This window comes from Xenopus tropicalis, chromosome 9 (genome assembly GCF_000004195.4).
Source record: "Xenopus tropicalis strain Nigerian chromosome 9, UCB_Xtro_10.0, whole genome shotgun sequence".
Lineage (NCBI taxonomy): Eukaryota > Metazoa > Chordata > Amphibia > Anura > Pipidae > Xenopus > Xenopus tropicalis.
In genome coordinates this window covers 44,721,243-44,735,707 of record NC_030685.2, presented here as the reverse complement: position 1 = coordinate 44,735,707, position 14,465 = coordinate 44,721,243, and the positions used below count along the sequence as shown (strand labels likewise).

At 41.7% G+C, this 14,465-nt stretch overlaps 1 protein-coding gene across 4 annotated transcripts in view; it reads right to left on the bottom strand.

Annotated features, from left to right (window-relative positions):
• pgap1 (post-GPI attachment to proteins 1) overlaps positions 1-14,465 on the bottom strand; it is a 308,887-nt gene that overhangs the window by 212,472 nt on the left and 81,950 nt on the right. For all 4 annotated transcript variants that reach the window (XM_031892786.1, XM_031892788.1, XM_031892785.1 and 1 more), the window contains exon 6: positions 8,808-8,860. In XM_031892786.1, coding sequence (XP_031748646.1) covers positions 8,808-8,860 — 53 coding nt within the window. The remainder of the gene's footprint in view (positions 1-8,807; positions 8,861-14,465) is intronic.

The window sequence follows — 14,465 nt, the reverse complement described above, 5'->3', positions numbered from 1 at the left end:
GGTCTCCTTTGAGATAATGCTGCAGAGACAGCTCTATAATGGATTAAAGGAGAAGGAAAAGCTTAGTCACTTGGGGGTGCCAAAATGTTAGGCACCCCCAAGTGACTTGAATCGCTTACCTTCTACCCCGGGCTGGTGCCCCTGTACGGAGAGAACAGCACCAGCCCGGGGTAGCAGCGATCACTTCCTCCTTCCTTCTTCGCTGCACGCGTATGCGCAGTAGAGTGAAAAGCCGAACTTTAACAGAGAAGTCGGCTTTATCACTCTACTGCCCATGCGCTGGACTCGGAGTCACAGCGAAACGAAGGCGGAAGGAGGAAGCGCATCGCCCCAGGTGCCCCGGGCTAGTGTGGTTTTCTCCTAACAGGGGCAGCAGCCCGAGGTACGAGGTAAGCGATTCAAGTCACTTGGGGGTGCTTAACATTTTAGCACCCCCAAGTGACTTAGCCTTTCCTTCCCTTTAACTAAAACGCTTCATTTTAGACGTGCAGACTTTGCCAGTATAAGGGCATCTCTGCAATATGTCTACTGGGAAAGGTTTTTCATAGGGTTAGACACAGAAGGAAAATGGAACATCTTTAAAACATTGCTTTGCAGGTATACACAACAGTATATGCCCCTTGTAAGCAAAGAGAGGCATCGCAAAGCAAAACCTTTATGGCTGAATAAAAGTGTTAGGGCTGAGGTTGGTAAGAAAAAATGTGCTTTTAAAGCATTCAAGTTAGCTGGGACAGCAGAAACTTTCATCAGGTACAAGGAAGCAAATAAAGCATGCAAAAAAGCAAAATCAGGCAAGCTAAAATAGAGATGGAAAGGGATATTGCAGTTAGGAGTAAAGAGATTTCAAAATTATTTTTTGATTATATGAATAGTAAAAAAATGAAGCAAGAAGGATTGGGAACCTTATTATCACGCGGGGGTAAGTTGGTTGATGAGAATGGGGAAAAAGCAGAAATTTTGAACTCTTATTTTTCATCTGTCTATACATCTGAGAAGCCAGCTAATGAAGGCTTCCCTTTTAATATGACGCATGGGTGACTCGGGAGGAAATTCAAAAGAGACTTGAACATGTAAAGGTAAACAAAGGTCCAGGACCAGATGGGATTCATCCCAGGATATTAAATGAGCAGAGCGCTGTGATTGCCAAGCCTCTTCACTTAATTTTTCAGGATTCATTGAGGTCAAACTGGCGAATTGCTAATGTGGTGCTATTATTTAAAAAGGGATCCTGTTCTCAGCCAAAAAACTATAGGCCTGTTAGTCTGACATCAGTAGTAGGAAAGATTTTGGAAGGGGTAATAAGGGATAGGGTACTTGAATACATTGCAGTTCACAGTACTATAAGTTTGTGCCAGCATCGTTTTATGCGTAACAGATCTTGCAAGACTAATTTAGTCACCTTTTATGAGGAGGTGAGCAGGAACCTTGATGCTGGAATGGCAGTTGATGTCATCTACTTGGACTTTGCTAAAGCATTTGATACAGTACCTCACAGAAGGTTAATGATAAAATTGAGGGACATTGGCCTAGAACATAAAATTTGTAATTGGATAGAGAACTGGCTGAAGGATAGATTACAAAGAGTGCTGGTAAATGGAACATTTTCTAATTGGACCAGTGTGGTTAGTGGAGTACTGCAGGGGTAAGTCCTTGGTCCTTTGCTCTTTAACTTGTTTATTAATGACCTGGAGGTGGGCATAGAGAGCACTGTTTCTATTTTTGCTGATGACACTAAATTATGCAAAATTATAAGTTCCATGCAGGATGCTGCCACTTTGCAGAGCAATTTAACAAAATTTGAAAACTGTGCAGCAAACTGGAAAATGAGGTTCAATGTTGACAAGTGAAAAGTTATGCACTTTGGTAGAAATAACATAAGCACAAACTATCTGCTGAATGGTAGTGTGTTGGGGGTATCCTTAATGGAGAAGGATCTAGGGGTTTTTGTAGATAACAAGTTGTCTAATTCCAGGTAGTGTCATTCTGTGGCTACTAAAGCAAATAAAATGCTGTCTTGTATAAAAAAAGGGCATTGACTCAAGGGATGAAAACATAATTTTGCCTCTTTATAGGTGCCTGGTAAGGAGTATGCAGTGCAGTTTTGGGCTCCAGTCCTTAAGAAGAATATTAATGAGCTGAAAAGAGTGCAGAGACATGCAACTAAACTGGTAAAGGGGATGGAAGATTTAAGCTATGAGGTTAGACTGTCGAGGTTGGGGTTGTTTTCTCTGGAAAAGAGGCACTTGCGAGGGGTCATGATTACTCTGTACAAGTACATTAGAGGGGAATATAGGCAGATAGGGGGTGTTCTTTTTTTCCCATAAAAACAATCAACGCACCAGAGGCCACCCCTATAGATTAGAGGAACAGAGCTTCCATTTAAAGCAGCGTAGGTGGTTTTTCATGGTGAGGGCAGTGAGGTGGGAAGAGTGTGTGATGTTTTTAAATGTGTACTAAGGAGTCTGACATGCACAAATTGGAGGGGATGCTAAACCCAATGGCATTATGGCGGGGGTGTAAGAAATTGTTCATCTTGGCTGCCATTATTTGTGTTATATAGTTACATAGTTATATAGTTACATAGGGTTGAAAAAAGACCAGTATCCATCAAGTTCAACCCATCCGAGTAAACCCAGCACACAACCTATACTTACCAATCTATACACTCACATACATAAACTATATATACAACCAGTAATACTAACTGTAGATATTAGTATCACAATAGCCTTGGATATTCTGCTTGTTCAAAAACTCATCCAGGCCCCTCTTAAAGGCATTAACAGAGTCTGCCATTACCACATCACTAGGAAGGGCATTCCAAAACCTCACTGCCCTCACCGTGAAAAACCACCTACGCTGCTTCAAATGGAAGCTCTGTTCCTCTAATCTATAGGGGTGGCCTCTGGTGCGTTGATTGTTTTTATGGGAAAAAAGAACATCCCCCATCTGCCTATAATCCCCTCTAATGTACTTGTACAGAGTAATCATGTCCCCTCGCAAGCGCCTCTTTTCCAGAGAAAACAACCCCAACCTCGACAGTCTAACCTCATAGCTTAAATCTTCCATCCCCTTTACCAGTTTAGTTGCACGTCTCTGCACTCTCTCCAGCTCATTAATATCCTTCTTAAGGGCTGGAGCCCAAAACTGCACCGCATACTCAAGGTGAGGCCTTACCAGGGACCTATAAAGAGGCAAAAATATGTTTTCATCCCTTGAGTCAATGCCCTTTTTTATACAAGAGAGCACTTTATTTGCTTTAGTAGCCACAGAATGACACTGCCTGGAATTAGACAACTTCTACAAAAACCCCTAGATCCTTCTCCATTAAGGATACCCCCAACACTCTACCATTCAGTAGATAGTTTGCGTTTATATTATTTCTACCAAAGTGCATAACTTTGCACTTATCAACATTGAACCTCATTTTCCACTTATACATATGTGTTTGTGTCTTTATGCATATATATGTGTTATATACATGGGGGAGTTCTACTCATTACTAAAAACCAGTTGTCCAAGTCACACCCGAAGGCAAATCGCCATATCAAAGGGTTTTTCTGTGGATGGTGGTGGGACAGTACATCTGCTACAGGAGCCATAAAAACTCATTACTATATGTGAGAAGCAAAGGCTAGGTGTGGTTCTTATCAATCCCATTCTGATCAGTTGGTATGTGGGGGCAGTGGCTGAAAAGGTGTATAAATGTGGACTGGACAGTAGTCAAGGAGGAGCACCTGGGGAAGCATCCATGGAGAGCACCTTGGAACTGCATCAGAAGTGACCGGGGCAGGATGCGAGGGCTACAGACCAGAGGGAAGCCATGATCAGCTGGCTAGAGAAAAGGAACCAGACCACCATGTTCTGTGTTTGTCTGTAGCTATAATGACGTAGACTTTGTTATTAATCTGTAAATGTAAATAATGTAAATAAAAAATAAAAATAAAATAAAAATAAAAATAAAAGTTTTAACTAATCCTTTAACAATCAATTGATTTGCTATTCAATTTATTCATTTATATAAGCAATTACTGGTGTGGATTATTTGTCTGGGAACCTGCTGCACCCTTCCAATAGGGTTTGTCAGTGAGTGCACCACCAGCCTGTCTCCCCTGCTCTGTGGGGGAGGTGGAGCATGAGCGCACGTGATAGTCCCTGAAGGATGGTGAAGCAACTCTGTTTGCAGTCCTGGGAGGTCTTAGTGTGACCTTAAGATGAGGATAAGATGTGCTCCTCCCTGTGGGGGTTGCTGGTGTCCAGAGCCAAAATGCTTAGGAACTGGAGTGTGGTCAAAAGTGTTTGTGGGGAACCTGGTGCAAAATTATCCATATATGACCTGATTCAGTGGCAACATTTTGTGAGCAACTATCTTGCGGTGACCAATAAACATCATGCCTTGAGACAAGCTCTTGTCAAACATGCAAAGGGTGGGTTCCCTCTGGCTGTGTTTCCTGTTCTCCTTTGACCTCCCTTTCCACAGGGGGAGAAAGGTAGGAGGGGGCTGCCTATTGGAGGGTTTACCCACCCCCAGTGTGATGCATCTGCTGGCTTTGATGTCTGATCCTCCCTTGACCTCCCTTTCTGTTGGGGACTTGCAGGGGTGAATAGGTTCAGAACAGATGACCTACACCACAGGGTAAAAAACCGTTGTCATCTCAGCAACTGCAGGCTACGGTGTATGAGGAGGGCAGAATAAAGAAGGAATAACCATCTGTGATCTGGCAAGACCCTCCACTTCTGGGAAGCTCACCAAGATCAATAAATTACTCCAAAGTGCCCTCTTCTGACTTAGCAATGAGGTCTTATGAGGAAAAGAAAAAAGAAAATAAAAAAAAATATATAGTGTAATACTGTTATTACTTCACAATGTGCACTCTCATGTGCTTTTTAACACCAGTGATGACTTTTTCTTATATCACCCTTTTGTGCCCAGTTGTGATATCCCTTTCCGATTGCCAATCTACTTACAGAGCCCCTTGGGTTTATATGGCATCCAATTGGTTCGCTTGTAGTAATGGTTTACTTGTAGTAATGGTTTACTATTTAGTGGTTGAGCACAACTTTCCCTTTTTCTTGTGTTATTGTTTATACAGGAGCAGTGGCCAGCTCCATGTTGTAGCCCCCACTCTTCCCAGCTACAGTCAGGTGATCCCAATGGAGCCAATAAAAGGGCAACCATATGGGAGTTTTAACCTTATAAGCAAGCATGTTGCAGGTAAAACTTAGTCCCTTTGCTCAGTACTAATCTTAAATTACTTATATAGGTCAGTGTAGGACTGGCCAGAAGGGATGACTTTGACGTAGTTGGCCAGCTTGAAGTATATTGCAATGTATGGACAAACAATCCCTCTTTTGGGTCTGGGGAGGGAAGGCATTTCTTAGTAGCTGAATGCACAGAAATGTCCTAATGTCCTATTTCTACATATTGATAATGGGTGAGTGCAGAGGATCTTTTGCGTTTTTTTACTGGGACACGAGGTATCTGAAGTGAGGAGCATACACTGAAAATTGCACTTATTTATATTTGTAAAAGCTCACCAAGATGACAGGCAAGCGATTCACTGACTGAGCAGTAACTACTCGAGTGTACAAAGTTTATGAAGCCAACAGCAAAGAAAGCCACACTGTGTACTAGGAGAGGGAGTTATGCCCTGTGTCTAGGCAAGGGTCCCTTCGGAGGAATCCATCCAACATGACAGGCAAGTGACTTGCCTGTTACCATGGTGAGAAGTCCTGGAAAAGTCCTGATTTGTTTAGTTGCAAACATCTTATTCAGTTACACTGCAGAATAACATTTATGTGAGTGTATGCTTTGCACTGTAAAAGGTTCCAGCTCCTGTGCCTCAGGAAGAGCCTCTGGATACTTTATTACTAAAACAAGGGTCAAAGCTAGACAAGGGAAGGAGCTAAAGGAATATTGTGGTGGCAAGCAGATAATCTTGAACTTGTGGTTGTGATGGAGTGCAATATTAATTTTAGTTTATCACTGTTTTCATCCTGTATAACAGAGTTACAATGCCTTTTCATTTAATTATTCACTAAATGAAAAGTTATCAGAACTGATAGATCTATTTTTGCAACCCCTTTGTGAAAAAACTCATGTCCTATTTAAGAGATACAAAACTTTGCAGCCGCAGTCGCCAACCTATATATGGGTTGGTGGGAGGAGAACCACATCTATGGAAGTAGTTATAATGACACAGGTGCAATTATTGTCTATAAACAGGATATTAATGATCTGATATTTGTATGGAAAGGTGAAAGGTACGACTATGAATTTTATGGATACACTTAATAGCAACGAATTTAATTTACATTTCATGGGTAACTACAATAAAAACTGTATTTTATTTTTGGCCTTTAGAATTATCTTATTGTATGTCCACTGTAATCACTGCAATGTACCATAAAAATGTGCAGGAGATTTATTGCTGCATTTAGCCTTTTGTCTCCCCAAACATGTATTTAGAGGTATACCAACAGGGCAATTCTGCAGGTTGAGATGTAACTGCAGTGAAGATGGTGACTTTCTGCAAAAAGCGTGTAATTTAAGAGATCAGTTACTTGCAAGAGGTATATACAATATAACTTAAGAGAAAGCATTTAGAGAGGCTCTACACAAAAATGAAATGATATGTTAGAAACCAAAATACAGAAAGATAAGAAATAACTTTTACTAGTTTAGCCAACAATTTAATTTGATTACACAAGTAATTAAAAAAACATCAAACCATTTAATTTAATGATTCAAAACTAAGGGATGTATTGGAGGAGGGATGCAAATTAGTAAGGAAAAAAGCATCCTCATTAGGGAATATTTTAGCCCAAAGTGTATTTAAAAGGGATAAATCAGATCAGACCTAGTTGAAAACCGTAGGTATGTATCGCTTGTAGCTCCTCTCACGGCATAACATGTTCATAGGTATACAAAGCAAAGATATTTAAAAATACCAATTCGGGAAAAGGTTATCGGATACAATGTTATATGAATTGTACTTCAACTTATGGAGTATACCTGTTAACATGTATGAGTTGCAACATTCAATATGTTGGATATAAAGCTCCACATGTGGAGCCAAATAACAGCGAAAAATAATGCAACAATGGTATCACAACATTTTTCCTGATATAACAATGAAAATGTATCATTGCTACAAATTCAGGTCTTGATAAAGTTAAACTTCAAAAAAAGGGAGGTAATAAAAGTTATTGAAACTAGAGGCTAAATGGATATTAACTTTATACACTCATGAACTGATTGACCGTGAGGTGGGATGTGAGCCGTCATGTGTAGGGATGATCATTGCTTAGAGGTGACCATTTAGGATTGATATATCTTTAAAAATTGTTTTTCCCCCATCTTTAAAAAAACAAAAAAAACAAACTTCTAGTTATGCACAAATATGGATACAAATACAGCGTTATTTATAGATACTGTATATTGAATGATGTACAGTGAGTTTTAACAGTTGTAATAAAGAGTTAATATGTTATAAGGAAGTGACATAATTAAAGATGTAAACTCTGAATGCCTTTTAAATTTGTAGCCACAAGTTGTTAAGGTTGTGCCTATAATTACTTGTGTGTTCACACAAAACGCATCAAGAGACATGAATAAAGCTGTTTCATTTTTACTGCTGCCTGTGTGTCCAATGAGCGTGTGTCAAAGTCAGTTTTCGGGTTGGTGATATACCCCCCATCCTGCAGGTCTGGAACACCAAACGGAAGTGTTGAGTGACCTGTAAATTTATTTAAACCTGCCTGTCCACTAGACTGCAAAAAGGGTCTATGCAAAAGGTTCGGGGAATGGGCACCCGAAACTAATTGGAAATCTGGTGAGCACAAGACTTCATTTGAAGTGTTTTTTGTTAGCCTCGGAGTCTCCAAATATATTAATACAGAGGATTAATATAGACCAAGTGTGATTAATTCAGTGATGCAACCTGTGTCATGAGCGTATGAGGGAGGTGCTTGGTAAGCAATTGATATATTGTGCGTTCCTAAGCACATAAAACCTAACACTCATTGCGAGAGTAAAGGGGGCATTTAAATGGTGAATGTTCCAGGCCAGGCGCAACCTACAGTACATAGGACACTTGCATTGGAAATGTAAGGCATGGTACCAGCCCTGTTCACTTTAGGATTTTGGAGATCATAGAGGTACCCCATTTATTACGCACCCACAAAAGCTTGAATTGTTAAAGTCCATATTTGGAGATATACAATCACTTGGCAAAATATGAGAGGAGAACCAGAATCGTGTAAGTATGCCCTTGGAGTTTTTAGTACAAATTAAGCATACTGTATATGCTCATAGAGTGATTGATAATACTGAACCGCTTTGAAGCGTGGGGTTAATGGATATGCAACTGGACTACAGTGTGGCTGTTTTCATTACTCATCATTATATCATTGCTTTTAAATTATATGCTCTGAAGGTACTGTTTCCATGTGTAGTAAAGCATTATGTTAATATAGTTGAGACGGGGTTGTGGTGTGGGATGCCAAAGCAAACTATTGCACAAACAAATCATACTTTTACATTTTTCTAAAATACTAGCGTGCACTATATATCCTTTTTCTTTTCAAGTTGTGAGTGGAATATGTTATATTTTATCACCTTGTATATTTGTTATATTACCTTTATCTATCAATATTGTTAAAATATTGTCAAATATGTGTATTCTAAAAAAAAGTAAAAAATTGCTATTAGGTGTACTTACTTTTTCTCATGTAGGTATGTTTCTACACATGCATGATCTGAGCCAGAAAAATAAATATTTGGGAAAAAAAAAAAAAATCCTTACCATACTATTGAAAGATGATCTGTTGAAGCCCAGGTTCTTGGAACTGCAGAACTCTACAAAGAAAAAAACTAATTCATTATATATTGAGCAAGAAAATACGTGGAAATGAACACTGTCAAAGGCTTAACTATAGAAGTAAGCAGAAATAGATACTGCAAAATTTCAGCTGGGGAGCTTACCCCATTTATTATGCCAATGTACCAGGACGAAGGGAGGGAGTGCCCCCTGAAGCGTTGATTTTTTTGTGGTACATAGTCTCTATTTCTACTTTATTCTATACATTGTTGGAACGTTGCCATACGTCTAGGAGACTTTGCACCACAGAAAATTGCCAAAGGTGAGTGCAGCTGTGAAATTTTTTGTTTGCTACCATTTAACTATAGAAGTGCCAGACCTTTTGAGGGGAACAAGGGATCCAAGGTGTGATAGTGATTTTGGACGCAATGAAAGTCACTTGTGATTTTCTGGGAGCGTATTTTGCATTCTTGGCTTTGTTAGTATGAGTTATTAATTGAATGATCTGAACCCTCTAAAGGAGAAGGAAAGGCTAAGTCACTTGGGGGTGCCAAAATGTTAGGAACCCCCAAGTGACTTAGATCGCTTACCTTGTACCCCGGGCTGGTGCCCCTGTTAGGAGGAAAAAGCACCAGCCAGGGGTACCTGCAGGAAGCGCTTCCTCCTTCCTTTTTCTTCTGCCGGTTTCTTGTTTAAGTTCGGCTTTTCACTCTACTGCGCATGCGCACACAAGCGAATAGGAAGGAGGAAGCGCTCGCTGCTACCCCAGGCCGGTGCTGTTCTCTCCTAACAGGGGCACCAGCCCAGGGTAAAAGGTAAGCGATCTAAGTCACTTGGGGGTGCCTAACATTTTGGCACCCCCAAGTGACTTAGCCTTTCCTTCTCCTTTAAAGTAGATGTTAAAGCACACAACAGTCTTTGTAGGGAGTGTGACAGGTGCCCCCGTGCCAGTAGCGGGGACTTGCCAGTTGAAGCTTTTAGTTAGGAGATTTGTTTAGATTAAATAAAGAAGTTGTTTCTCTTGCAATCATGGTTGCTGGTGAGCAGTCATTGATTAGATCACGGTACCTCCCATGACAGAAAGTGTTGTCCAAGCGGTGGGATAATTTTTATGCAGAGACTGTTCCCAGAACCACATAAAATGGAGCATGAATTGGCTGAACTTCGTGTCCCCATTCTCAAGGGTCTGTGTAAGAATCGGGGGAATCAAAACTACTGGTCTAACTAAAGCACAGATGGCAGCTCTTATTGCCCAACACACAAAGGCTACTCAGCCAGGGCTGACAGATATGGCAAGTTTAATAGTGGATCAGGAATAGGAACAGACAGGTCTGTCCTCAACCCAGATGAAACATGCAAGTGAAATGGATGCTGATACTGAACTGCCAATACACAGAGAGCAGCAGTGTGTCAAAGAGTGGATGACCCCACTATGGTGAAGTATCAGTCAAGGTTTACAAGCTCTGGGATTGGACCTCACTGGTTCAGAACGTCTTAAACTGCTGAAATTGACCATTCAGGCGGAGCAGATGAGGAAAGTCTTCCCACTATGAGCACAGAACTGCAGAACCCCAATACTGAGCATTTCAAACCTGTTGTCAAACTCACCCATGCAGCCTTTCCCTCTTTTGATTACTACCGGGAAGGAATCGACGCATACCTGCGCATCTTTGAGATTATGTGTGAGGATTACACTGTCCCTAAGGCAGAATGGACCAAGATACTTGCTGGTAAACTAAGGGGGGGGGGAGCAAGTGACATCTATAGAGAGATCCCATATCCCTAGCGTGCTGATTATGAGGAAGTAAAACGCGTATTGCTGAATCATTATGCTATCTCTCCAGAAACATATCGGTAGTCATTCCGCACTCTAAATAAACTCGCCTCTGATACACTGAGATTTTGGGAATCGATTGCGGAGAGCCTTCGACAAATGGGTTAACACAAGCCAAGTTCAGACAATACAGGATATGCGTCAACTGTGCCTACTAGAACAGTTTATAGAAAAATGCTCGCCAGAAATCAGGGCTCATTCCCTGAAAACTTTGGAGGAAGCAGCTCGGCTGGCTGACAAGTGCTTAGGCTCAAACGCAGCGTGGCAGTGGTAATATACCTTCCACAGTTTTGCCATCTGTTCGGGCCTGTCCTGGAACAAAACCACAGGCAGGTTCTTCAACTCCATGCCCTGTCTGGCCAACACCACAACAACCTCCAGCAGTAAACAGGAACTGTTTCTGTGGTTCTAATACACATCTTATAGCACAGTGGGGTATCTCTACTCAAGCAAAAGGAGTATGCCCTTCTGGGAGTTCATTGGAATGATGACATTTCCCATCCCAAGCATATCATCTCAGTGATGCTCAATGGGAAACCGGCTGAAGGTTTTCTGGATTTTGGGGCCTACATTACCCTAGTGGAACCCCACATGCTCTATGCCTCGGATATCCTCCCAGGACTGTCTGCTCATATTCTTCTACCTGGAGGAACCAAGAAGGAGATTCCAGTGGCTCAAGTCAGCTTAGATGTGGGTAATGGACCTATAAAACATACAGTTGGGGTCCTTGATCATCTTCCTGCTCCAGTATTGGTGGGCAATGATATTGGCGACACTGCAGTCTCACAAGAGGAGATATGTCATGCGTATCCTCAACAACTTCAGAACTGACAGCTAGCAACACATTGAACAGGTAACCAGACAAACTAACCTTACAGATCTATGTAAACCTTTAAATGACAAACAACTGGCTGCTTTTAGGGATGCCCAAGAAACTGACCCAAGCCTGCTGGCAATAAGAAAAAGGATTGGGAAACTAGATGATCACAGGGGTGATAGGATTGTGTTTGAGCAAGACCGTTATTATAGGGTCACCAAGGCACCTCCGGGGTGACCCTGGGCTGGCACTCGACAATTAGTAATTCCCCAACCATATCACCTGCAGGTATTGCATTTAGCTCATGAAATCCCCCTGCCTGGACACCAAGGAGTGAAACAAACCCGACACAGGTTAACAAAAAACTTCTATTGGCCGGGCATTTCTCAGGATGTAGCATACTTTTGCCGTTCCTGTGATAGTTGCCAAAGAATTGGGAGAGCTGGAGAAATGCAGCGTCAACCCTTGCAGCCCCTCCCTATCATAGAGGAGCCATTTCGGAGGGTGGATGTAGATTTGATTGGACCATTAGCAAAGCCCAGCTGAACAGGGAAACAGTACATATTAACTGTAGTGGACTATGCCACCCGTTATCCAGAGGCCACTGCAAACTGATACTGTGTCAGTGGCTGATGCCTTCATCCAGATTTATTCTAGCGTTGGATTCCCAAGTGAGATATTATCTGACCAAGGCCCTCAGTTTATATCCCAGATTCTGCAGTGCTTATGGCAGAGGTGTGGGGTAAAAACAGTCCATTCAACACCATATTATCCCCAAACCAACGGACTTGTGTAAATGTAAATGGGACTTTGAAAACTATGCTAAAGACTTTTGTGGGATCTGGCGAGAAAGACTGGGAACGTTACTTGCTTTTATAACCCCATTTGGCTTGTACCAAATTCAAGGTCATGCTGTTTGGCATGCAGAACGGACCTGCACCATTTCAGCGTCTGGTGAACTACCTTTTTAATGAGTGTCAAAACTTTGCCCAGGCTTACCTGGATGACATTGCGGTCTACAGTAACACTTGGGAGGAACATCTTCACCACCTACAGCAAGTTTTAGAGAGAATCCAGAAGGCTGGCCTTACACTACGCCCAGACAAGTGCCAGTTTGCAATGGTGGAGGTGCCTTATCTAGGACATTATGTGGGGGGAGGGCGACTACGTCCAGATCCTGCTAAAGTAGAAGCTATTACCAAATAGCCCACTCCCTGTATTCAGAAACAGGTGCAAGCATTCTTAGGGACTGCAAATTACTATAGGAAATTCATACCTAACTAACCATTGTTAAACCCCTTACAGAACTAACCATTTGGAGGAGAGGGACAACTGTACAGTGGACTCCCCAAAGTGAAGAAGCAATACACACCCTGAAATTTGCCTTATCGAACACCCTAGTCCTGGCCACTCCTGATTTTACAAGACGTTTTATTGTTCAAACGGATGCGTCCACTGGGATTGGAGCCGTTTTATCTCAAGTAGACAATAAAGGGGAGTAACACCCGATTATCTACTTGAGCCAGAAGTTATTGCCTCTGGAAATAGCCTATGTTACAGTGGAGAAGGAATGCCTTGCTATAGTCTGGGCCCTGAAAAAGCTACAGCCATATCTGTATGGCAGAGAATAGTAATGACCGACCATAACCCCCTCAGCTGGCTGCATCAATTCTCGGGGGATAATGGGAAGCTACTTCGCTGGAGTTTGATTCAGAGTTTTTTTTAGATTAAATAAAGAAGTTATTTCTCTTGCAATCGTGGTTGCTGGTGAGCAGTCATTGATTAGATCACGTTACCTCCCGTGACAGGGAGAACAGCCAGTGACTGGTTATAGAGCGTTTGCAGGGAGAACAGCTAGTGACTGGTTTAGGCACACAATAGTCTTTGCAGGGAGAACAGCCAGTGAATGATTAATGCAGCTTTGAAACACTCGGTCTACATAGGGAGTTAGAGGCAAGAGTTAACTGAAAGGTCTTAGCAGTTAAAAAGCCAGCCAAGAAGCTTAAGTGGCAAGCCACAAGACCCAGACTTGAGCAACTGCTTCTCGCAGACCCACAAGGAGCAGCAGAGGGAATGACAAGACCCGGAATGGAGCGGCTGCGCATAACAGGCTGACAATGTCCTCTGCAACAAAACTCAAAGCTGCTGCTTTTGTGTTGCTAAGTCCCTAACAGTAAATGAGAAAATTCTTAATACTTCAAACTGAAAATCTTTACACCTGAATAACTAGAAATACAACCCATTTATAAATAGAAATGCAACAATTTATGGAACCCTAAAACATTAACTGCAGATTTGTACTTTTCTTTTTATTAGTATGACCCATGAAATAAACTCTGTCATCAATGGATCAATCTATTATCCAGAAAACTTGGGACCTATCATAGGCGGAGGGTGACCTTTTTTGTTTGTGGAAGCTGTAGTTGGCCATATACAGACTGACATGGGGCAGTTTGCCTTGACATCAGTGGGAACTGTGCTAACGCGCAGGAGGGAGTGCTTTTTGCAAAAACCCCTTCCAATTTACCAGCATAGGATTCACTGTATCATGATACTAATTTGGGACATTCAGAAACTATTTTTGGAGGCTTTGTTGACCACCTGCGTATAAGAACACAACATATCCATGTTGTTGGCATACACTATTGACAAGGAAGCATGTACTGATGGGCAGACAGGTACCTATTAACATCAGAAAAAATCATAGGTTAATTGCAGTGCCAGATTCTTGAAGAAGAACATCAGGATGAATGAATTAACTCCTTTCTTGCCTGTACCTTTTACACTGCTGCATACACCTATCACTCTACCCCTTTTGGCAGCCATCTTGTTTTAATAGCCTATTATGCTTTTTTGAACCTATGATTAATCCACATGGAGTGGGTTTTAGTTAAAAATTTGCAAGAGGAGCTGCAAACCCACAAGCACATAAGGGCTGAAAGATTAGTCAGAAAAAAGGATGTGTTTAGGTAGAGGAAGCAGAAAAAATAGC